This window comes from Macadamia integrifolia, chromosome 6 (assembly GCF_013358625.1).
Source record: "Macadamia integrifolia cultivar HAES 741 chromosome 6, SCU_Mint_v3, whole genome shotgun sequence".
NCBI lineage: Eukaryota > Viridiplantae > Streptophyta > Magnoliopsida > Proteales > Proteaceae > Macadamia > Macadamia integrifolia.
This window is the reverse complement of record NC_056562.1, coordinates 4,932,693-4,954,134: the sequence shown is the minus strand read 5'-3', so window position 1 is coordinate 4,954,134 and position 21,442 is coordinate 4,932,693. Positions and strand designations below refer to the sequence as shown.

The following is a 21,442-nucleotide window of genomic DNA, read 5'->3' as shown; positions in this document are numbered from 1 at the left end:
TATTCTTGGAAGCCGATGGTGATTTCTGACCTTAAAAATCAACACCAAAAACCCAAGGTGACGGAATTAAGGAAGGAAAGAAAAGAGATGGGCCAGTAGGGGTAATAAAGTAATTTCAAAACAAAAGAGGAACCGTGGGCATGAAATACAGCGTATCCGTATATGGGGAATATAATAATAGTATAAGAAATTAAGAATACGAAAACATATAAATAAATATTCTAATTCGCCGGCTGAAGTGTTCTCTGATGGAAACAAAGCGAAACTACTGCTTCGCTCATAGACATAGAAATAGAGAGAGAGAGAGAGAGAGAGAGGAATCGACTAAAAACGGACTCTCTCGTTGCCTTTTATTTTGTTTCTTTTATTTTATATTCACCTTCCCCTCTCTTTCATCTGCTTCTTTCCTTGTCCTGGATCTCGAAACAACCCAAGCAATCGAAGTGAAAGTGTTTTGTGATGGATTCTTTATCTGAGATCTTTGAATCTTGATTTGAGTTGGAAAGCCTGGGATCTTTTCTTTTGAGCTTTCTTTTCAGCTAGCGGTTGACCAGGTACTTCGTTTTTGCATCCACGTCGATTGACGTGTTTGTGTTCTGTGTTTGAAATTCGAAGCGTCTGGTTTTTATTGGAATGGGAATTGTTGAGTTTCAGCTGGTGTGGGCGAGTCCTTTTTTTTTTTTGGTTGTTTTTTCTTGATCGGTTCGTTTTCTGTTGAGAGTGGATTTTCTTGAAATATTTGAAGCTGGGTTTTGATTTGCTTTCCGGGTTAGATGGATTATATGAGTTTTGATTTTAATGGCATTTACATGTAGTTTGGTTTTCTTTTACCATTTTGGGTTCCGATTTGAAGGGTAAATATTTTTGAGGATTTTTAAAGGTGGAATAGTGATGGCATTCGAATTTATTTCGGATACCTGGATTTAAAAGTCTTGGTTGGTTGCCTTGCTCACAATGGTGATGGATTTCGTTTCTGCCTCCCCCAGATGTTCGGTTTTCAATAGTTTCTTCCTGGGAACTTTCATTTTGCTGGATTGACTTGACTTTTGCTATAACTGCTTCCACTTTATGACTTGCTCGGGATCTTTCTTGGGTTTATGTTGTTGGCCGGCTGAGGGGGACGGAACTTTTTTTTTTTTTTTTTCAAACAGTTTCTCTTGTTTTCGATTGGGTGCGAATTGTGTCGGATTTGAATTGGTTGCTTCCCCCTCTCCCTCTCTGAAGTGGCCTTCGTTCATTTTTTCAAGGTCCTCCTCCTATTCTTTTAAGGATTTTATGTCTTGCCCTTTGGATGATGTCTCTTTTACTTGCATTATCTGGGGAAAGATTTGAAATTTAGCAATAGATAGGTCTTTGATTAATTTTAATATCAATTGGCATCAACTGGCTTGTTATCTTTGGACAAGCAATTTTGTCCTTGAACTCCTCCGTACTTTGTATGTTATGTTTAGTTTGTTTTACATGTCATTGATTCGTATTTCATAGTTTGTATGATTTCTATTTGTGATATTTTACAATTGGATTGCATTGTCTTTCAACTTTTATATTATCTACTTATATTATCCTTGTATGATAAAAAATTTCCTTGTAAATTTGTAGATCTTATGTTGAATTGGCATCTTAATTAATTCAGTGTCATGTTGCACAATGAATCACTCGCCTTTGAAAACATTCATTTCACTTAAATGCTCCGCTGATGAATTTTTTTCCTCTTTCCTTCTTGTTTCACAGGGTCATTTGTTTTAATAATTTAGTTGATTGAAGGCTTTGTGGCTGGAGCTGTTGATGGTTAAACTGTAATCTGATATATTCAGGAATAAGATGGTCTTAGACTTTGAAAAGGAAGGAACATGGTTGGAGTTACTACTGTGATGTGATTACTCTAAATGAAGGCAGCTAAGGCGTGGCGGCTAGGCATTGGAGATTTCCATATCATGCCTGCGCCGCGCCACCGGCCTCCTGTAAAGAGGCCAGTGTGGATTATTGTCTTAGTTTCTTTTGTGAGCATGTTGCTAATTGCTGCTTACATTTATCCTTCCCAAAGCTATGGAACGTGTTATATGTTTTCTTCAAATGGCTGTAAGACTTTTTCCGATTGGCTTCCGCCTGTTCCTGTCAGGGAGTTAACTGATGATGAGAGAGCAGCTAGTGTTGTTTTTAGTGATATTTTGAGAACACCGCCTGTTCAGTCAAAGACTGCTAAGATTGCTTTCATGTTCTTGACTCCGGGTCCATTACCTTTCGAAAGGCTGTGGGACAAATTCTTCCATGTAAGACTTTCTTTATGATAATTTTTCCATTGCTTTTTTTGTTCTGTTGCCTTTTTTTTACCCTGTACTAAATAGAGATTTGTGTTAACTTTTCCATAACCCATTTCTGTATAATTTCAGTTTGAATTCCAGATTTGATCTGTCCACACTTATTAAATTAAAACACCAAATTATTTGTAGAGAAAATGCTTTTAGGTCTTTACTGCTGATCCTTAGTGCTGATTACAAGTTCTGATAAATCCTCATTGTCATGTCACATTGGATATAAAATTCCATTTCCAGTCAAATATAGAACTGGTGAAACTAGTGGGCACAGAATTGAACTGAACAGAAAGTTAATAGAGAATATATGTGAAGAGGTTACCTAACATGAAAAAGGATTAATGTATACAGTGGAGAAGAAATAAAGCCGTGAAAGTGATTGGGTGCTGTGTCAAGATGTCTTAATCATATTAAATGTAGTAACCTGTATAAGATTTGACTTGATCCGTAGCCCTGACTAGTTGCAAGTTTAGTTGAAAGAATTTTTGGAATATATAATGTCCCAGTTAAACGTTTTGCTATAAATTGCCTTTCAATAAATTTTCCTTCACATGTTTCAATGTACACAGTGAATGGATGGAAAAAGCATGAAAATAGTCTAAATGTATATTGAAAATGAGCTTCTCTTTTATGGTTAATAGTGTTTGTGCAAACAGGGAATTAGTTAGATTGGGCTTCAAGTAGGCAGGAGGAGGAAAAGATTGATCCACATATGGATAAAATCTTGGAAGGCACATGCTACAAATTTCATTTTGTAGAGAAACGACATGAACATTGTCATTCTTCAACTGGTTAAAGTTTTGGGAACAGTATGAATTAAGAGGAATGATGAGACCAAGAGAGGGTTCTAAAGCAACCAAATAACATGTTATGGTTTCTTCAAGTAAATGGGTTGTACTGTTGGCAGGAAAAGGTGGGAAGGAGGGTGGCTTTCAGGAAGAACTGAAAGGAGTCTCAGTACCAATTTTACCTAGTGGCCAATAGAATGGGGAAAAGAATTGGGACAAGGTGGTATCTTGTCAGAAGAACAGATCATGGAACAAATTCGTGACGTCTGCTAGGGAACTGACCAGAGTTATGAGTCCTGATGACCTATTGATAATTCTCATGACATTTTATTGTCCATTGCAATTAGAATGGAGATTTAGAGGAAAATGCAGGAAGATGAGTGGCCACACTACTTCTGACCAACCTAGAAGCATAGAAGATGCATAGTTGTCAAGGTGTCGCCTAGGTGTCCAGACGCTTTGGTTGCCTAAAGCGCCTGGACACCTTCGTTGCTTTGTTGGTGTCGCCTTGCGTCTAGGCCCCCCTCCAATGCCTTGGGTCGCCTAGAAGCCGTGAAAACTATGCATCGATGTGCTTTTGCCCAGCAAGTGGAGTTGTAGTCTTATGTGTTACCATTAATGTATAGTCAAAATTGACCCTGTGGCAGCCTAGCTCATTTGCCTTGGGCTAAAAAAGGGATTTCTAGAAGAATTTTGCTTTGCTCCGATCATGGGAATTGTGGGGGAAGGATTCAACTTGAGACAGTCTAACTGAGGATAGTTGATGCAGATTGCAGCATGGGGGTTTCTGGAATTCTAAGGTACAACATTCCTCATATGGTAGGCATCGGGAGATGGCTTCCTAGGATCTGATGATTTTATGGACCTTCATTAGTGTAGGGCTTGAAAACTTGATTATAAAGAACTTGGTGGAAATTTTTGTTCATTCAAGTAGTCTAGGGAATTGGCATCCTTAGAACATAACCTTCAAAATAACAAAATAATTACCCGTACATCATTAAGAGGTCTGAGGAAGTTGTGTACTTTGTGGAATGAGGATTAAAGTAATGCATAGCTCAAGAACTTACATGTTTGAGCCACAAGGAGCTGTCACTTTTGTGAGAACATCTGGCCCTTCACAGGACCAACATGCAGCACCCTCACTGTTGGATATGGACAGAATTCTTGACATGGTCTTTGAGAAGTTGTAATTTATTACAACTGTAGATGGCATAGGGGCAGACTGGAACAATCTTGTCGCATGCAAGAACTATATATAATGGTGAATATATGTCACATAGAAATGTGGGATAGTACTTGTCACATTAACCCTTAACATAGATTGCAAAATGCACCCATAGTCAGTTTGATCGATGTTGTTGCTTTGTTGGTAACTCAACTCAACTTGATTAAGCCTTACCTTAATTAACTAAATGGGGTCCACTACACGAATCTTGTGTCACCAATCAACTCTATATAGAACTTAGTTATAAATTTTGTTTAATTGTCCTATTCGACAAGGGTTCCAAAATGAAATGTTTTGGCACTTCATTAGGTTTGATGAAATGTTGTAGCAACATTTTTGGTAAAAATATATTAAAAAAAATAAAAAATTTAATGAGCAATAATATTATTTCTCAAGGAAAATGAACTCTGTCTGGGAGCGCGGCGTATGCTAGCGTCTTCCTAAGTCTCTCTCCTCCACTTTGAAATGACATATCTGCCCCCTCTTTTGTGGAAGGAAGGAGATAGAATTAGAAAATGCTAGCATATGCTATACATCTGGACAGAGAACTCAATCCCTATTTTTTATTTAAGAATTATACTATAATATCAAATGATACTGAAAAGTATTGGGGCATTGGAAATCCCTTAAATGGGCTACAAGGTAGGTATTTTGAAGCTTAGTTATAAATGGGCTTGTTTAGTCCTAGAAGCAAAATAATATTTAGCCCAACAAAAAGATTTCGAATCCATGACTCTGATTTATTATGGCTGAAAAAGCCTGAAGAAACGAAACACACCTAAACTGGCTGAAATGCTTTAATGAAGAATTTCTGCGGAACAAGTATTTTGTTTTGCTCATCAAACAAAATACTGGGGATTTTTCAGCCAATCTGAAACGAATATTGCTGGTCAGATTTAAGATTTACTTTATGAGTTGATTGATTATGAGTATTTTCATTGGATTGTGCAGGGCCATCAAGACAGATTCACTGTTTATGTACATGCATCTAAGGAAAAGCCAGTGCATAAGAGTCGTTACTTCATTGATCGAGAAATTCGTAGTGAGAAGGTATGCGAAAGATCCATACTCTGTTTTCAAATTTGCTGCAGCTATATTTTCTTTCTTCTTGTTTCTCTGTAATTTATGTTCCAAGGTAAAATTTTCTGTATTAATGAATGTATTAGTAAAGATTGAATTAACATTTCCACAGGGGTGAAAAGAATATGAAGTCCTATATATGACACTTACACCAATGTATTTTTCACGCAGTCAAAGTATTGGATTTTTTTAATATTCAAGAACGATTTATCTGTTTTTTGTGATTTTTTTCTTAATGAGTTTATTTATTATGGAGCTAATGAGCATCTTTCTCCATTTCAATCTAGTAAATGAGATTGGCATGTGTTTGTGATTATTGCTTTTGTGTTGGAATAAGTCAGTCTGTTATGGAGCAACTGAGCTAATCTTACTCCATCTTTATTTGGCAAAATAATACATGATTGGCATGTGCTGACATGGACAGGATCTGTGCAGGTCGTATGGGGGAAAATTTCTATGGTTGATGCTGAGAGGAGACTTTTAGCTAATGCGCTACAAGACCCTGATAATCAACAATTTGTCTTACTTTCTGACAGGTGATTGGGACATTGAATTGGTTTTAGCTTCCTCATCTTTGCTGATCTGCACTTGATGGTGCTTTGCTCATTTTTTGAGTACTTGTTTTCTTTTTTTTGCAGTTGTGTGCCGCTTCATGATTTTGATTATGTGTATAATTATTTGATGGATACAAACATGAGTTTTGTTGACTGGTAAGCCTGCTTTACTCTCATATTGGTTTTGTTCGAGATATAATTTGGTTTGACACGTTAAAAAGTGCTGAACTATTTCTTATTAATAACTGTCCTCCTAAAACTTTGTGAGGATGGCTAGGGGATTATTAAGATTGAAGCTTTTTATCCAGTAACATTAATACATGGCTCATCTGGATGAGGTCCAAACTTCTTTGTCTTTCTTAATACACTTATCTATTTTCCATTTAAACAGCTTTGTGGATCCTGGCCCACATGGTTCTGGCAGATATTCAGAACATATGTTACCGGAGGTTGAAAAGAAGGATTTTAGGAAGGGTGCACAGGTACATCTGCATTCATGTAAATGTGGTTAACATTCAACTTAGGGTTTCTCACCAAAGAGTATGAGATGTACATGTAACTGTTTGTTGATCTTTTCCTCAGTATCTGATAGATTATGTTTTCATCTTCTTCTCATTTTCCCTAACTTACCATGCGCGAAGCTGAACAGTTTATTAGGGCTTTGAAAGATTGACATGGTTATATGCACGTTAGCAAGTCTATAAGTTTCCTGCTGTGTCTTTATCAAACCACTTTTATTTATGGTCAACATGTTGTTTCAAACCTTGTGGGGGCAACCTGTCAATCATGGTGGGTTCCATTGGAGCTGTGTGGCTATTACACTTTTTCTTTACAAAATCCTGCTATGTTGAAAAGACATAGTAATTCATTGTTCTTGTTTCATCATCAGCACCATCCTAGCCATCATGGGGTTTGCTGCACCAGTTATGTTCTTCCTTTTCACTCCTTTTAGGGTCAGCTTCTGCTCAACCGGTGGTTTATATCTGTTTCTCAATATCGCAAACATCTACATGCAGTACTTATATTGAAATTGCTGATTGCGCTAGTCATATTTAAATTGTTCATCTTTCAATTGTATACCATCCCCCCCCCTCTTTACTCTTACTTTTATAAGGGTTTGGGGATTATGTTATCATTAAGACTTGAAAGAACCGTGTGGAAGGAAATTAATAGGCTCTAATTCCTATTTCTTGCAGTGGTTCTCGATGAAGCGGCAGCATGCTCTAATAGTGATGGCAGACAGTCTTTACTACACGAAGTTCAAGCTTTACTGCAAGGTATTTTCTACTCAAAGATGGTTTGCAAATCATCTTTGAGTAAAAGAAAAAAAAAAAAAAAAAGCAAATTTCCGTGTTCTTTTTTGGCCTAAAATAAAAGTTTTCTGTTGATATATTTAAGCATTAAAGCTGTACATTTGAGGATATCTTCCGCAGTTCTAGTCAAATCAACCATGAGCATTTAGCATAGACTACATACATAATATAAGCTGTATCAATATGATCTGGGCTGATGTGAATGCTTGTGATTTTCATAGCCGGGGATGGATGGGAAAAATTGCTATGCTGATGAGCATTACTTGCCAACCCTTTTTCATGTGAGCACACTAGACTATTTCATTATTTTTCTTCAGTTTACCAAATTTTTTGTTCCTCCCTTATTTTTTTCCTTGTAACTGAACTGGTTCTTTGCATTTCAGATGATTGACCGTGATGGCATTGCGAATTGGTCAGTCACACATGTTGATTGGTCTGAGGGAAAATGGCATCCAAGGGCTCAGGAGGTCACCTATGAGCTGCTGAGGAATCTCACAGTAATGATTTCTTAAAACTCATTTATATTTCTATTGCAGCATGCCATTTAGTATTTGATCCTTGTGTGTTGGGAAAATCTAACAGCAGTATTTGGTTCTCATCTGCTCGTGCAGAAGGAAGTGCAGATAAGGCCTTGCATTTGGAATGGTATGAGAAGGCCGTGTTACCTATTTGCGAGGAAGTTCTACCCGGAAACTCTGGATAACTTGCTGTTAGTGTTATCAAACTACACATCAATGTCAGAGTTTTCTCAGTGATTTTATTTTTGGTCGGATCCACAGCATTGACCCTGCTATAGCCCCCTGGTTTCTCCGTAAATATATTGATATGTTGTAAAATGCCATGTTTTAGATTGGCTCAAATGCCCCCCAACCAGGTTTCTTTTTATGGAAGGGTGATCGGCAGAGCAGCTAGGATTTTTCTTGTCTGGGGCTGGAGGGTGCTGCGAAATAGTTTCGCACTGGTGCTTCCTTTAGGGGTAGTTGATTTGCTGTTTTCCTCATCAATAGAAAATTTTGGAGATCTATGCAAAAGCATTTTAAGGTTGTTAATTTTTGTACAACTTTGAATTGTGAAATTGCAAATCACCTCTCTTTCTCTACCCCATTTTGCCATTTTGCAAAAGTGAAGTTAAAGCTTAAAGGTTGAATTGAAACAAATGATGAAAGGGAGGCACTTTTAGTGTGGTATCCAATTTTCATTTCAAATCATGACATCAATTTTTCTTGAGCAAATTCATTTGGTGGTGTTCTATAAAGCTTTCCTTTCAAGAGCTTGGATTCAAGGTTTGTGCCACTATTAAGAGAAATCCCCCACCCCCACCTAAAATATAAAAGAGCTTTTATTATAACACATTTTTTTTAATGTGTAAACCCTCTTATTTCACACAAGAACTACATTAAATACTATTTTTTTTGGACCGATACGGGCTGACCCAATCATGGTTTGATAATTGGAATTGGATGGATTGGTATCGGCCTTGACCGATCCCAATTCTTAGTCGAGATTATGTTGGTGAATCGATACAGTCTAGGGGTAAAATAGTCAAAAAACGTGACTTTAAACGTAAAATCATGGGTATTTTCATGTGATCTAGATCAGTTTTCTCTCCTTGAGTTTCAAGCTTGGATCTCTGGGATTTGACTCATCTCCAAATAATTAAACACCTCGTCCAAGGGTTGGGAGGATCTCAAATAGGCATCCCAATACATGGACATGTATCATCAAGTCTTCATAACTGTTATATCACTAATTGGATGCCTAATTAGAGATCTTTTTCTGATCTTTATCATAATAAAAATGTGTGTATAAAAGACATATGAAAGGACGTGTTATATATTTGCAATAATGAATTTACAATGGGGTTGGTAGCCTAGCGGTGAAAATTCCCTCAACCCATCATCGCTCGAATTGGCTGGTTGAAACAGAGAAAGCCCTCTCTCCCTCTCTCCTTCTGTTCTTGTGCGCTACAAAGCCATGTATGACTGATTTTAAAACCCTTATTACCCATTGGGCATGTTAATTATTCCGGAAATAATGCTCGAGTGAGGAAGAAAATCCATCATCATTTATGCACTGGAATCTGTTAAAAGTATTGGTTTCATTGCAACTCCATCCATGTACTGGAAGTCCTTCATGATTCTCGGCATTTCCTTTTGGGTAACCATAGAAAGGTTTCTCTGTGCTCATCTCTTCTTTTTTGGGGTGAAGAATTTTAAGGCTAAAACAAGGTCTCAAACCCTTTTTAAATTTCACTGGGTTAAAGAGGTGGTTAATTAATGGGAAAGAGGAGTTTTGATTCATGATTTATGAACTAGAGTTGATGGGAAAGAGGAGTATTAGTTCATGATTCACTTCACAGTTCCACACCAAAAGGAATTTCTCGATGTGGTTGCCTCATGAATCATGGTTCATGAGCCAGTCCCAGCTCCACTCTTATAAATCAAATCAAATCAAATCAAATAAATAAACTCAAAAAATTAAATGACAGCAACTTTCTTCATTTAATGTGTCAGCTGCTAAGTTGTCCACACATACACGAAAACAGTAAAAGAATACCAAACTCATATTCGTGTTCCAAGCTCTTAAGGATTTTCAAGTGCTTTATTTTTTAATGAAATTGGATGCATTTGGCTGATATTGGATCTTTGGATGATGTATTTTGGATCTTTTATTAATCTTTTTTAATGGATATATTTTGGACGATATTTGATGATATGATAGGTTGTGAATTTAGAATGGGATGTGGATACTATCTACATTTATTTTGGTTGTTGCATTTGCTTTGAAATTTGATGCAGGCATTTGGGTAATTATTTTCCAATTTATGCATGTATTTTACCTTTTTTGGTACTCTATTGTTCAGTTTTAAACATTAAACCTATACCCTTTTTTAAATATTTCACCATATTTTTTAGTGTCCTCTTGGTCATGTTCTGATCTGCTTATAACACGCCTGTACTGAACACTGTCTTTTTGCCTTTCCCATTTTAACTAACTATGGTCTGGATTCTAGATTTCCTTACTAAGATTGGTTTTGGGTAGAGATTCCATGGCAGAAGAAGAGCAAGTATCTCAGGACATGCAGTCCTTGATGTCGGTGAATTCGGAGGCTCAAGATTCATCAAGCAGTTCGAATCAAAGGACTGGGTAAGGAGCTGAAGTTGATTTGATATGAGTTATGTTTTATTTTATTTTATCTTTTTAGGGGTGGGGTTGGAGATTCCTTATTTTACCAAATATCAATCTCGAAGTGTGAGATCTCTGTTTTTCATTGGCTCAGGATGACGTTAGAGGAGAGATTTCAGATTATAAGGAGTATTGGAGAAGAATGTATACAAGAGGATGAGTTGTTGAATCTGCTTGCCAAGAAGCCAGGAATTATTTGCTATGATGGCTTTGAACCTTCTGGGAGAATGCACATTGCTCAGGTATTTTTTAATTTTTAATTTTATAGAATTTCTTCTTTAGTTGTTTCTATTAAATGTGTTTATCAGAATCAAGCTCAATTCTTTTAGTACTGTATCTTAGAGTTTAACTTTGTATTTTTTTTTTGGGGGGGGGGTCTTCTGTGGAGTGTCCTTTTTTTTTTTTGGTTCTCTGTTGCCAACTTTTTTTATACACAATGATATAAACAATGATTGGATGTGTTTAGCAGTTAGATTTAGATGTGGTTTTTTTCTGATTGTAATTCTATAGAAGCTTTTAACACATCGAAGATGCCCACATAATACAACATGAAATAGTTGATTAGCTGCCTGAACTTCAATTGATTATTTGCTTTACCAATTAAGTTAGTAGTTTACCCTTCTATGCATGCCAGGAGTTACCCATTTCCTTTGCTAGAAAGTCGGTTGGGTCGAGTCTTTTCCCAGAATTCACATTAATAACAAGAAATCCAGAAGCGACTTTTGGATTGTTTGCAGAACAAGAATCCTCTAGGGAGTAGTATTGGTTTTCTCATCGTGGGTTTCTCCTTGAATTAACAGAGTAATCAGTTCAGTTTCTCACAGCCATCCAAAGACAAGGGCTTTAGCACATATCTTACTTGTTTTGCTCTTGGAGTTTGGTGCAGGTGGGTATAAGGTCTGGTCCTTTATTAAAACACAATGGATTAAGCTTTGGGGAATTATTGAGGTTGATCTGGGACATAATACTGTATGAATTTGTGTTCTGATTCCTGAATGTAGCCTTTCCTCTTTTGGTTTTTATTTATCAGGGAGTTATGAAGGCAATAAATGTGAACAAACTAACATCTGCTGGATGCAAAGTAAAGATATGGGTTGCAGATTGGTTTGCACAGCTAAACAACAAAATGGGGGGTGACTTGAAGAAAATTAGAACTGTTGGAGAGTACTTGATTGAGATATGGAAATCCGTGGGAATGGATCTCGAAGGAGACAAGGTGGAATTTTTGTGGTCTTCAAAAGAAATTAATGCTCGGGCAGATGAGTACTGGCCTCTTGTAATGGATATAGCTCGGAGGAACAAGCTTCCAAGGATAATAAGGTATATGAAAATCTCTAGTTGTCTTTGTTAGCTGGATCATTTCCTAAATTAAAACTTATGCATGGCAATGCTATGCCCCTATTTGCAGGTGTTCTCAAATTATGGGTCGCAATGAGCAGGATGAATTGACAGCTGCACAGATTTTCTATCCATGCATGCAGTGTGCTGACATATTCTTCCTGAAGGTGCCCACACCCTCCTTTTTGGGGATGTGTAAGGCTATACATGACACTTTCTTATTTGGTTCAAATATGTACATTTCTTAAGAAAGTTGTTAGTATTAACAACACCTTCAGAATCTGGGATTGTTGTACCTTGTTTTTTTTTCTCAACTTGGTGAACTGCCTCTCAGAAGAAAATTTTGTATTGACTTGCTCTCGATATTGATACTTGTTTAACTTTTGTCACTACTTTCTCTGTTTTTTTAATGACAAATAATTGCTATTTTTCATATTACAGTAATAGTAAATTTCAACAGTATAACCATCTGATTTTTCCTTTTACAAACTTATTACATCGTTAACAGGCTGACATCTGCCAGCTGGGCATGGATCAGCGGAAGGTAAACATGCTTGCCAGAGAATATTGTGATGACATCAAGAGGAAGAACAAGCCAATCATCTTGTCACACCGTATGCTTCTACTTGCCCGTAATTTGTCTTCTGCGTTATTATCTGCCTCTTATTATTTAGCTTTTGTTGTTGGTAACTCGCAGACATGCTACCTGGTTTGCATCAAGGGCAAGAGAAGATGTCCAAAAGCGATCCATCATCTTCCATCTTCATGGAGGATGAAGTGGTATGTGATTTAGCATACAAGGGATGCTTTAACATCTAGTCAAATTTAGGGTAGAAAGAAAGCAATTTCTGTTAGTCCTAGGCGAATTAAAATGCTACGTTATAAGCATCTAAAAGTTAACCCTGACATAACTTAGTCACACTTTTTTGTAATTCAGCTCATCTTCATTGTTTGGATTGTAGAATCACTAAATCTGATGGCAATCATACTGGACTTTGCAGGCAGAAGTCAATCTGAAGATAAAAAAGGCTTACTGCCCTCCGATGGTCGTTGAAGGGAATCCTTGTTTAGAGTACATTAAGTACATAATCTTGCCATGGTTTAATGAGTTTCAAATAGAGCGGGACGCAGCAAATGGTGGGAGCAAGTAAGTGTATTAAATTAACTTCGTCACTCATCTAGCCTACATTCTGTTTCAGATATTTCCATGAATGCTGTTTCTAGTTGGATTTAAAATGTTGTAAAAACTATTTTGAGAAGAAAAGACGAATAGAATGGCCGAAAAAATAAAACATTTAAAATAGCAGTCGAAAATGGGTGGAAAAGTCCTAATTAATATCTGCAAAAGTCTAAGGGTGTTTGGTTGAAATTTTTTTACCGTTTTGTTTTTGTTTTTCTACACTCCTTCCATCCTAAAAAGACTGTCTAATTGGGAATCTTCCGATGTCCCAATTTATTTGTCCGTTGGAATAGTAAATGCTTTGAAATTTTCTTGCTTTTCAATATTACCGTCACCATTTTATTGGTTATTAATGCCACGACAACAAATTGTTCATTAAATGAGGGATATGAAGGGGATTTAACATAGTTGGAATAAATTTATGATGGGTACTTTTGAAGATTAGGCAAGGATTCAAAATACTTGGGTTATTAATGCAATAACAAATTTTCCTTAAAAGGTGAAATTTGTCAAGCTTGACAATAATTGCTTGTGGGACCAAGGTGGTTCTACATTTTACATTTAACCAGATGGATCTGTATGTATTGATTCCTATAGGCTTAGAAGGAATTCAAGCCTCTGCCTTTTTCACAGATCTGAAGCCTAAAAGAGTTCTGAGAATTTACTATGCAACTTCAATCATGGTGGGTTTTGGTGCATTTTCCTTTATTCAGGACCTTCAAGAGCTTTGAAGAAATTGCTGCTGACTATGAGAAAGGAGAACTACATCCAGCAGACCTCAAACCTGCTCTATCAAAGGCTTTAAATAAGATTTTGCAGGTGAGCTCATTTCTTTCCTTCCCTCTTTTCCAATTTTCAGCAATCCTACTTCTAGTTATGACTACTGGTGCAGTCATAGTTGTCAAGGCATTGCCTAGGCTTCCAGGAGGCTCATCCTGGACTGCTGTTTTGGTCTCCTAGGCGGCGCCTTGAATTTTCCCTCCTCAACGGCCTTGGTTCACCTAGGTCCCGTCACAACTATAGGTGGAATGCTTCAATGTACTCCAAGAACGAGAAGCATGCTTACTGGCTAACCCCTTTTTTTTTTTTTTTTTTTTCATTGTAAGTACACTTCTCCCATTTCTTTTGTTTTTTTCCTTTTATCCCTAGGCCTACTTTTGTTTCAATGGAAAAGTATCCTGGCAGATTAATTTATACTTGTAATACTTATTTTGTTTTCACTGTGATTTGTCATTTCTAAATTATGTAAATTATGTTCTCTTTCTGCATGTCATATTTGATTCTGACATAAAGTAAAAGATGAAGATGCCGATGAGCTAATTTATGCTTATAATGTACAATAAACTATCCTGTGATCAAGCAAAAGTCTTGTTCTTTTTATTATTACCAAATGCATTTTAAATTGTATTCTCCTTCACCTTTTCGCAGCCTGTGAGAGATCACTTTGCAAATGATGCTACTGCCAGGGATCTACTGAAAAAGGTTAAGGTAAGTGCTAATTTTGTTTCCATTCTATCACTCCTGTTGCTAAGACCTTGTTTTTCGTTAGCTATTGATTTTTGTGGCAGAGAACTCACTGAATTTCTTATAATTTGCAGGCTTACAGAGTTAGCAGGTGATGCAGTAGACAGTCAAGATACTTGTTTGGTTTGTTGCTCCGAACTCAAAACTTGATTTAACCAGTTGAACTGGAGTTATATTTTTGAAAAAAGAAAAACTTGAGATATTAACAATAAATTTACGAGCCAGGTATATTCTAGATAAATGAAAAGGGGGATTTGAAATACAGGTTTTATTTAAAGAGTGAGTCTAGATTCTTGGTTGTAACTTGGCTTGATTTGCTCAAACATATTTGGTTTGCCTGAAAAACTTTAGCTGTTTATCTTTTCCCAAACAGGGAGAGGACAAAAGTTGTAACCATTGCTGTGTTTGGTATGTATGTATTCTTAGAATAGATTCTGGGTCTAGAACGCATTACCTGATTCATCTCCATTTTATTGCTTCAAAATGTGAAATGCTTACCAATCACATCGTACTGCTCCTACCTGCCATTAAAAAATGGCCAAGCGTCACAGCTCGAAAACCAAGCATGGATAGTGATCAAACCCACAACAAATGGCAGAAACTTCAGCACCACTTGCATTGTTGATGGCATTCACATCCCACATTGGATCGTGCCATTTTGGTGTACAATAACAATGGTTACCATAAATCATTGTTCACACATTAGCTTTTATATGAAAACCAAGGCAGTGATTTATGTGTTCTAAATATTTCAGTGCTGCCCCCGCATTAAAGATGCTTCTGCGTCCCCTCCCATTGGCATGTGATCTGACATTACCATATATATGTTGATATTACCATATATATGTATATTACTTAAGGGAGAAGGTTCCATGCTGTCAATGTGGGAAGGAATATACACGTAGCACCATTGGGCTTAGTGATATAGTCACATCACATGGTGTCTGGCAGTAGAATGTTGTCGTCGTGGCAAAGATGGTTGGCTGTGTTGGATTAATCCTGCATGGGGTGTGGCTTGTTTATTTCATATTCTTAATTTGTTTTACTTTAAACAAATGTAACCTCACGAAAAAACTTCAAAAGGATTATGCGTGTGCTAGGCCTTCGCATGGAGTATATATTGGTATAATTCTTTACATAATGAGAGAGAGAGAGAGAGAGAGAGAGAGAGAGAGAGAGATCTATAATTCCTACGGAATTCCATAGTCGAGAGCTGAGATTATCTTGACTTCACCTTCCCCTTTTGCTTGTTTCTCCATCATCCCACGTTATAATGCGTGCAAGTCAATAATAATTTGGAACACCAATATGTATATATATATATAAGTTTGGGAGATTGCATGGTTTTAATGCTTATATAAAGGACCCTCGAAATTATCGTCCTGCCTCCCATGAAATCAGGAATCCCTTCTATGTTAATGCAGGGCCAGGTGACTAGGTATCGATGTCTCACCATATAAATTTATAAAGTGAAGAAAATCAATCCAATTATTGAGTACTAAAATTCAAATTGAGGGCTTACTTAATGGAGCTGTTCATCGCCTGTATGTGTATATATATATATATATATCCATCATTTTTTAGGCGTAGTGAAGAACTATAGAAAGTTGTCATTGGTTGTTGACACTATAAAACATGGGATCAGACAACAGGCATTCGGGAGTTCCCTATGTTAACAAAGAGCAAAGATCATCATGATCCATCCACGCTTCTATTTGTTTGAATCCTTTTGTCACTGTTTTGACGCAAATCCTATATGACACCTCTGGCCTTTGATACCAACATATTCCCATAACTTAGAGAAACATGGTGAAACTTTGATAAAATAATACAATAGCTATTCATCCACTAAAATGGGAGGCTGGGTCCATGCAACCATCACAAATAATAATCAGATGATCTCCATATGGTATTGCTTGGTATTTAGTAATTAATGGCCATCAAAGTAATTTCAGCATAATGTAAAGATAAAGGAGCAGATAATAAAGTAAGATCCTTAACCCACTTATGAATTAGTTGAATAATATGAGAGGGAAAAAATTATTGTTTTTCACAAAAATATATTTATTTTTAAAGAACCAAATGAGATTGGTCGTTACAGTCAAGATCTATAAAACTGGAGACACATCCAAACAAGATAGGGTGAAGAAACAAACAATAGACTCATATCTAACAGAAGATTGGAAGTTCTCTATGCGTACAATATAGAGTTTTGAAAATTTAGGACAATAAAAGAGTGCACAATAGTTGTTAAAGAAATGCAAGCTTGCATGGACAAATAGCTCATCATCACTTAAATTCTTTTTGTTTTATCTTGAAGAGCTATTTTGAACATATTTCTGTAGAACACATTAAGCAGCTTTGCAATCTATACTGTTTTTTTTTTTGAATAAAATATTATTTAAATTTTATAATCCATAGTAAATTCTTTTGTTAGCATTCTTAATTGGTCTTGTATTGGAGAGAAAGTCGATGAGAATTTAGATGCATCATCTATTTCATAATTAATAGGTTCATCATCATCATCATCAGATGAAATGTTGTAAGAATTTGGATTGTATGAGCATCGAGTTTTCGTAAGGCCACGGGTGAATGAGAATCCATTCAACATGGAGCTTCAGATGTGCATGGGGGGTATCGGCAGGGCATTTGGGAATACTAAAACCCTTTAGCGGTTTGTAAACCCTAGCTCTATAGGTGAAGCAAAATTTCTCCATAGTATAACATGGCCATGGATTCTGAGAAGTTTTGATTCCTTAAAAGTCTAGTGATCAGTAGGAATTGATGAACATAAAACTCTTGCCCAAAAAAAAAAAAAATCATATTTATTTTAATTTTTTCAATTATTTGATTGAATTTGATTCTAAAATTTGACATGTAATTAATCCAAATCATCTGCATTTTATCCAACGGTCAAAATTACCACATCAGTTGATGATCATGACGCCCCATAATGAGAGAGGGTAGCCTGAGAACCCCCTACTAAGCAAGCGTGGAAATATCAATTAGCCAAGTCAAGTAGTGTTTAGATATTAATGATGCTTTATTCACTCTTTGGGAGAGGGTGATGGCAACATAACCAATCCCTCAAATAAATTAGATTTTATTACTGAGTCGTCTCGCGTGCGTGGTTCATTTATATATATGATAACAACCTCGTGACTTTTATCACCAAAAAAAATGGGAGAATTTGACCACCACCCATATCATGACAAACCAGGCTTTATTGACCTTTGAGTTAAAAGAGGTTTTGTTGACCAGGTCACCAAAATGGGTTGATCAATAATTTGATTGGGTAAAATATATGGTAGGCGTATCCTCTCATGGTTAATAGAGATCATAGGTCAAATTACCAATAAAAAAAAAATTAGATGACAGAGTCATCTTAATTACCAAAAAAAAGTTGATAATGTGATTCGATCAAAAATAAGGGGGTTAGATTTCGTTCTAATGCTAACAAATTCTCAAATTCATAAGGTTAAGAAAACCCTAATTCAATAAATTTGAAGAAGAGTAAAAAATGAAATGAGAGTTAGATTTCATTCTAGCATGAAGAGATTCTCAAATCCAAACAGTTAAGAAAACCCCAATTTAACAGGGAAGAAGAGCAATAAAACAAATATTTTTATTTGTTCATCAACTTCAAGATGATTTTATTGAATTTAAAACCATCGTTATATAAGTAGGTCACATTACAAAGAAGGAAACAAAATAGGAATCGTTACTAATTGTGTAAATAGGAAACTAGCAAAATTAGAAAATAACAATTTGCACACAAAATTTCAGAGGCCCCAAACACCCTCTTCTTTTTTTTTTTTTTAATGACGGGTATCCAGGCTTTCGGTTTGACTAGTCTCACGGGTCCATACTGACTATACAACTGCATGGACCAAGTCATACTGGGTTGAGTGAGAATCATTCAACTTTCACTAAAAGCAGTGAAGAACACTAAGCATCCTGTATGAGTGACCTCAAAGAGTAAGAGGAGTCAAACACAGAACCACACGCTTCCTGAAACGAAGGTCCCTTACCAACTCAGCTACCCCCTTGTGGAAAACACCCTCTAAACATGCCAATCATCTACTAACTGTAGAGCATTGATTGCCGTTTGAATAATAGTATTATGGTTTCCATGACTCCACCTGAATAACAAATAATATTTCTCAAAATTTACACTAAAAATCAGTATTTTTGACCAGATCAAGTGGACTCAATCCATCCATAAATTCTTCCCAGATCTTCTCTACATCATGATGAGATGAGTATCTAGGCAATCCTAACTATGACAATACATATACCTAGTCAAACCTGCAGAATCCGTTTGGCTCAACTTAGCTAGGGTTGGTTGCAGTCACTTGCACCCTCGGTTGCTTAAACATTCCAAGTCCAAGAAAAGTCCAAAACAGTGCAGAGAGAAAAGGTCTAGCTGGGTGAGAGTAAGGAAACGTGATTTGAAAGTTTCTCCGATAACCATAACCATAACTTTGGATTTCCAAGTCAAAGTACCCAAAATTCTCACCTGGAATTGCTATCCTATCCAATTGGATTCATTTAATATAATAAAACCAAGGGAAGAACGTCTCTATACTCAGTAGAGTCTGCTTCCATATACGTTTAGATATGCTTAAAGATAACATATATTAATGTCCAAGTCCACCTTAATAGGTAACCAACCTAGTTATCTATAAATAAATCTCTTTACCCTTTAAAGAGTTTTCTTAATTAAGAGAAGAGGGAGAAAGATGGGTGGGTGTATGTCTTGCAGATCATCATCATCATCATCATCATCATCATCACCATCTTCCTTTGATTGTATTCGTCTAATTCACTTCAATGGTGCAGTCCAAGACTTCGAAGATCCGATTACGGTCGGCGATATCACAGGAAAGCCGCCGAAGTACTTTGTTTGTACACCATCACAGCTTATTTCATTCAGTTCCTCAGAAACTCTCCAACCTGAAACACAACTTCAAAGGGGACAAATCTATTTCATATTACCTTTATCTGCTCTTCAATGGGAAGCTTCACCAGTTGATTTTGTTTGTTTGGCTACAAGGCTCAACAAGGTTGCCAAAAGAAGTGGATCCATTAAAGCTAAGAACCCACAAAAAAGTCCAGTTATGGATCCATTAGAGGGTTTGAGAAGAAGCAAGTCAACACCAGAAAGAGTACTTAATCCAATTTCTGAACAAGTGGTACATGTTACAAGTGTTGGAGAGAAATCTGATGATGTTCATGTAAGGATTAATAGAGATAAAATGAATTATAGAGCACAGTCATGGAAACCAATCCTTCAGACCATCAATGAGAGATCATTTGGGCGTAGAAGTGAATCAGATCTTCAAACTCCAAGAATAGCTTGAAAATTTGAGTATGATCTCTGTGTATACATAGTGATATAAAGTTGATAAAGTGTGTTTTTTGATTGTTTGGTTTTCCCAAATTCTCATCAATGTCTTGTAGATGTTCCATATATAGATATATGTATATAATTGAGATTTTACATGGGCTAGGATTCATATAAGAGATTATTAAGTATTGAGATGTTTTGATTATGGGTTATATATGTACATATATGAGATTTTGATTTTGAGAGCCATTAATGTATGGTATAGATATGCTAATGATGTATAACTTAACCTCTGACGTAGTATAATAATATGATGGAAGAAAGAACTTTGGCACGCTTCCCTTTGCGTAAGGCCACCTCCCATTAAGTTTGCACCACCTCTAGTAGCTATTAATGTTGGTATGGTACGTGGGGGCAGGACAGCAGGAGTGATTGCAGAGGGTATGGGTCATATATGGAAGAATGGAGGGTGCAGGGTTGGAGGTTTTTTTTTTTTTTTTTTTGCGTGGTGGGGGTGTGGTTGGGGGGTGACCGGGGATACGGGAGGGTGGGGTTGCGGTGCAATGTGAGGGTGGATGAGGACAATGGGAAGAGGGATGGAAGGGAGAACAACGGTGGGGGATGGTTTGCTGGAAGAAGAAGAAGAAGAAAGTGGATTCTACTTTCGTGATATAAAAAATAAGAGAAAAAATGAAAAGAGGAGAAGAAGGAAGAACCTGGTGAGAGTTTTTTAGGAGAATAGATTCGCTGCTCGTATAATGACCTGGTTATATGGGTGAGCATCCAACGGATGAAATTTAGCTGCTACACGGGTTGTAGCTAAGTCCTATGACAGCCAAAGAAATGGAATTTAAAAGGGTATTTTGGAAAATACTATAACCTATGAGGGTATTTGTGAACCCTAGGGGGAAGTGAATTATTCCATTTCTTTGGCTGCTAGCAGGGGATTGCAGTTACTTGGCTACAACTCGGGTAGCAGCCAAATGTTTTTCGCATCCAACACCTATCTTACTTTCTACCATTACATAGGTGAAGAAGGGTATATTTAGAAAGAAAATGGACAGGTGTTTAATGCTCACATATACGACCAAATGATCATACGAGCAATAAATCCATTCTCATTTTTTTGGGTGTCATGCGGCATCATCTAGATGTACTTATAGAGTAGTTACTATGGCTGTACATCTAGAGAATCTAGACTCCTAATGAGAAGCTTCCTATCATACACAATGTTGTAGATCAAGATGGTGGCAAGTTATGCCATCAGGGGATTGTCCCTTTGGAAATGGAAGCTAGAGAGGAACCTATCGAGATAGTTGAAGAAGAGAATGCTAGGAAATGACAAAGCAACAAAACGACGATTGGCAAAAGGAAAAATGAAAAGGAGATTACACACATACACAACACAGATTTTACGTGGTTTACTCGAGGTTGTTTACATCCACGATCGAGTGATAACCAAAGCTTCCATTATCCTGATGAAGAAATTACAAAACACTAACTCATCACCACTCCTCATGAGATATTTTCCTATATATAGCATCTCACACATTACAATATAGAGAAACTCTAATGGCTAAAAGTATAAAACA

The 21,442-nt window shown here is 36.6% G+C and overlaps 3 protein-coding genes across 3 annotated transcripts; all 3 read left to right on the top strand.

Annotated features, from left to right (window-relative positions):
- The first annotated feature begins 265 nt into the window (after window positions 1-265).
- LOC122081679 (glycosyltransferase BC10-like) lies at window positions 266-8,027 on the top strand. Its single transcript, XM_042648869.1, has 10 exons — window positions 266-554; window positions 1,732-2,270; window positions 5,277-5,375; window positions 5,841-5,941; window positions 6,044-6,115; window positions 6,351-6,441; window positions 7,156-7,236; window positions 7,494-7,553; window positions 7,656-7,769; window positions 7,884-8,027. Exons 2-10 carry the CDS (start codon window positions 1,887-1,889, stop codon window positions 8,025-8,027), a joined length of 1,146 nt encoding a protein of 381 aa, XP_042504803.1. The 5' UTR covers window positions 266-554; window positions 1,732-1,886.
- Window positions 8,028-10,265: 2,238 nt separating this feature from the next.
- Window positions 10,266-14,968, top strand: LOC122081012 (tyrosine--tRNA ligase 1, cytoplasmic). Its single transcript, XM_042647945.1, has 10 exons — window positions 10,266-10,419; window positions 10,553-10,700; window positions 11,489-11,778; window positions 11,867-11,963; window positions 12,305-12,410; window positions 12,494-12,576; window positions 12,798-12,943; window positions 13,690-13,795; window positions 14,405-14,464; window positions 14,575-14,968. The coding sequence occupies exons 1-10, from the start codon at window positions 10,322-10,324 to the stop codon at window positions 14,593-14,595; spliced, it is 1,155 nt and encodes a 384-aa protein (XP_042503879.1). The 5' UTR covers window positions 10,266-10,321; the 3' UTR covers window positions 14,596-14,968.
- A 4,274-nt stretch (window positions 14,969-19,242) lies between these two features.
- On the top strand, window positions 19,243-19,863 carry LOC122081678. The gene has a single exon (XM_042648868.1). It carries the CDS (start codon window positions 19,243-19,245, stop codon window positions 19,861-19,863), a length of 621 nt encoding a protein of 206 aa, XP_042504802.1.
- Window positions 19,864-21,442: the final 1,579 nt, after the last annotated feature.

Coding starts and splice junctions, on each gene's coding strand:
- LOC122081679 (XM_042648869.1), top strand. CDS start 1,887: ATGAAGGCAGCTAAGGCGTGGCGGCTAGGCATTGGAGATTTCCATATC. Junction 7,237..7,493: donor AGTTCAAGCTTTACTGCAAG/GTATTTTCTACT, acceptor TGATTTTCATAG/CCGGGGATGGATGGGAAAAA. Junction 7,770..7,883: donor AGCTGCTGAGGAATCTCACA/GTAATGATTTCT, acceptor CTGCTCGTGCAG/AAGGAAGTGCAGATAAGGCC.
- LOC122081012 (XM_042647945.1), top strand. CDS start 10,322: ATGGCAGAAGAAGAGCAAGTATCTCAGGACATGCAGTCCTTGATGTCG. Junction 10,420..10,552: donor AGTTCGAATCAAAGGACTGG/GTAAGGAGCTGA, acceptor TCATTGGCTCAG/GATGACGTTAGAGGAGAGAT. Junction 11,779..11,866: donor AAGCTTCCAAGGATAATAAG/GTATATGAAAAT, acceptor CCCTATTTGCAG/GTGTTCTCAAATTATGGGTC.
- LOC122081678 (XM_042648868.1), top strand. CDS start 19,243: ATGGGTGGGTGTATGTCTTGCAGATCATCATCATCATCATCATCATCA.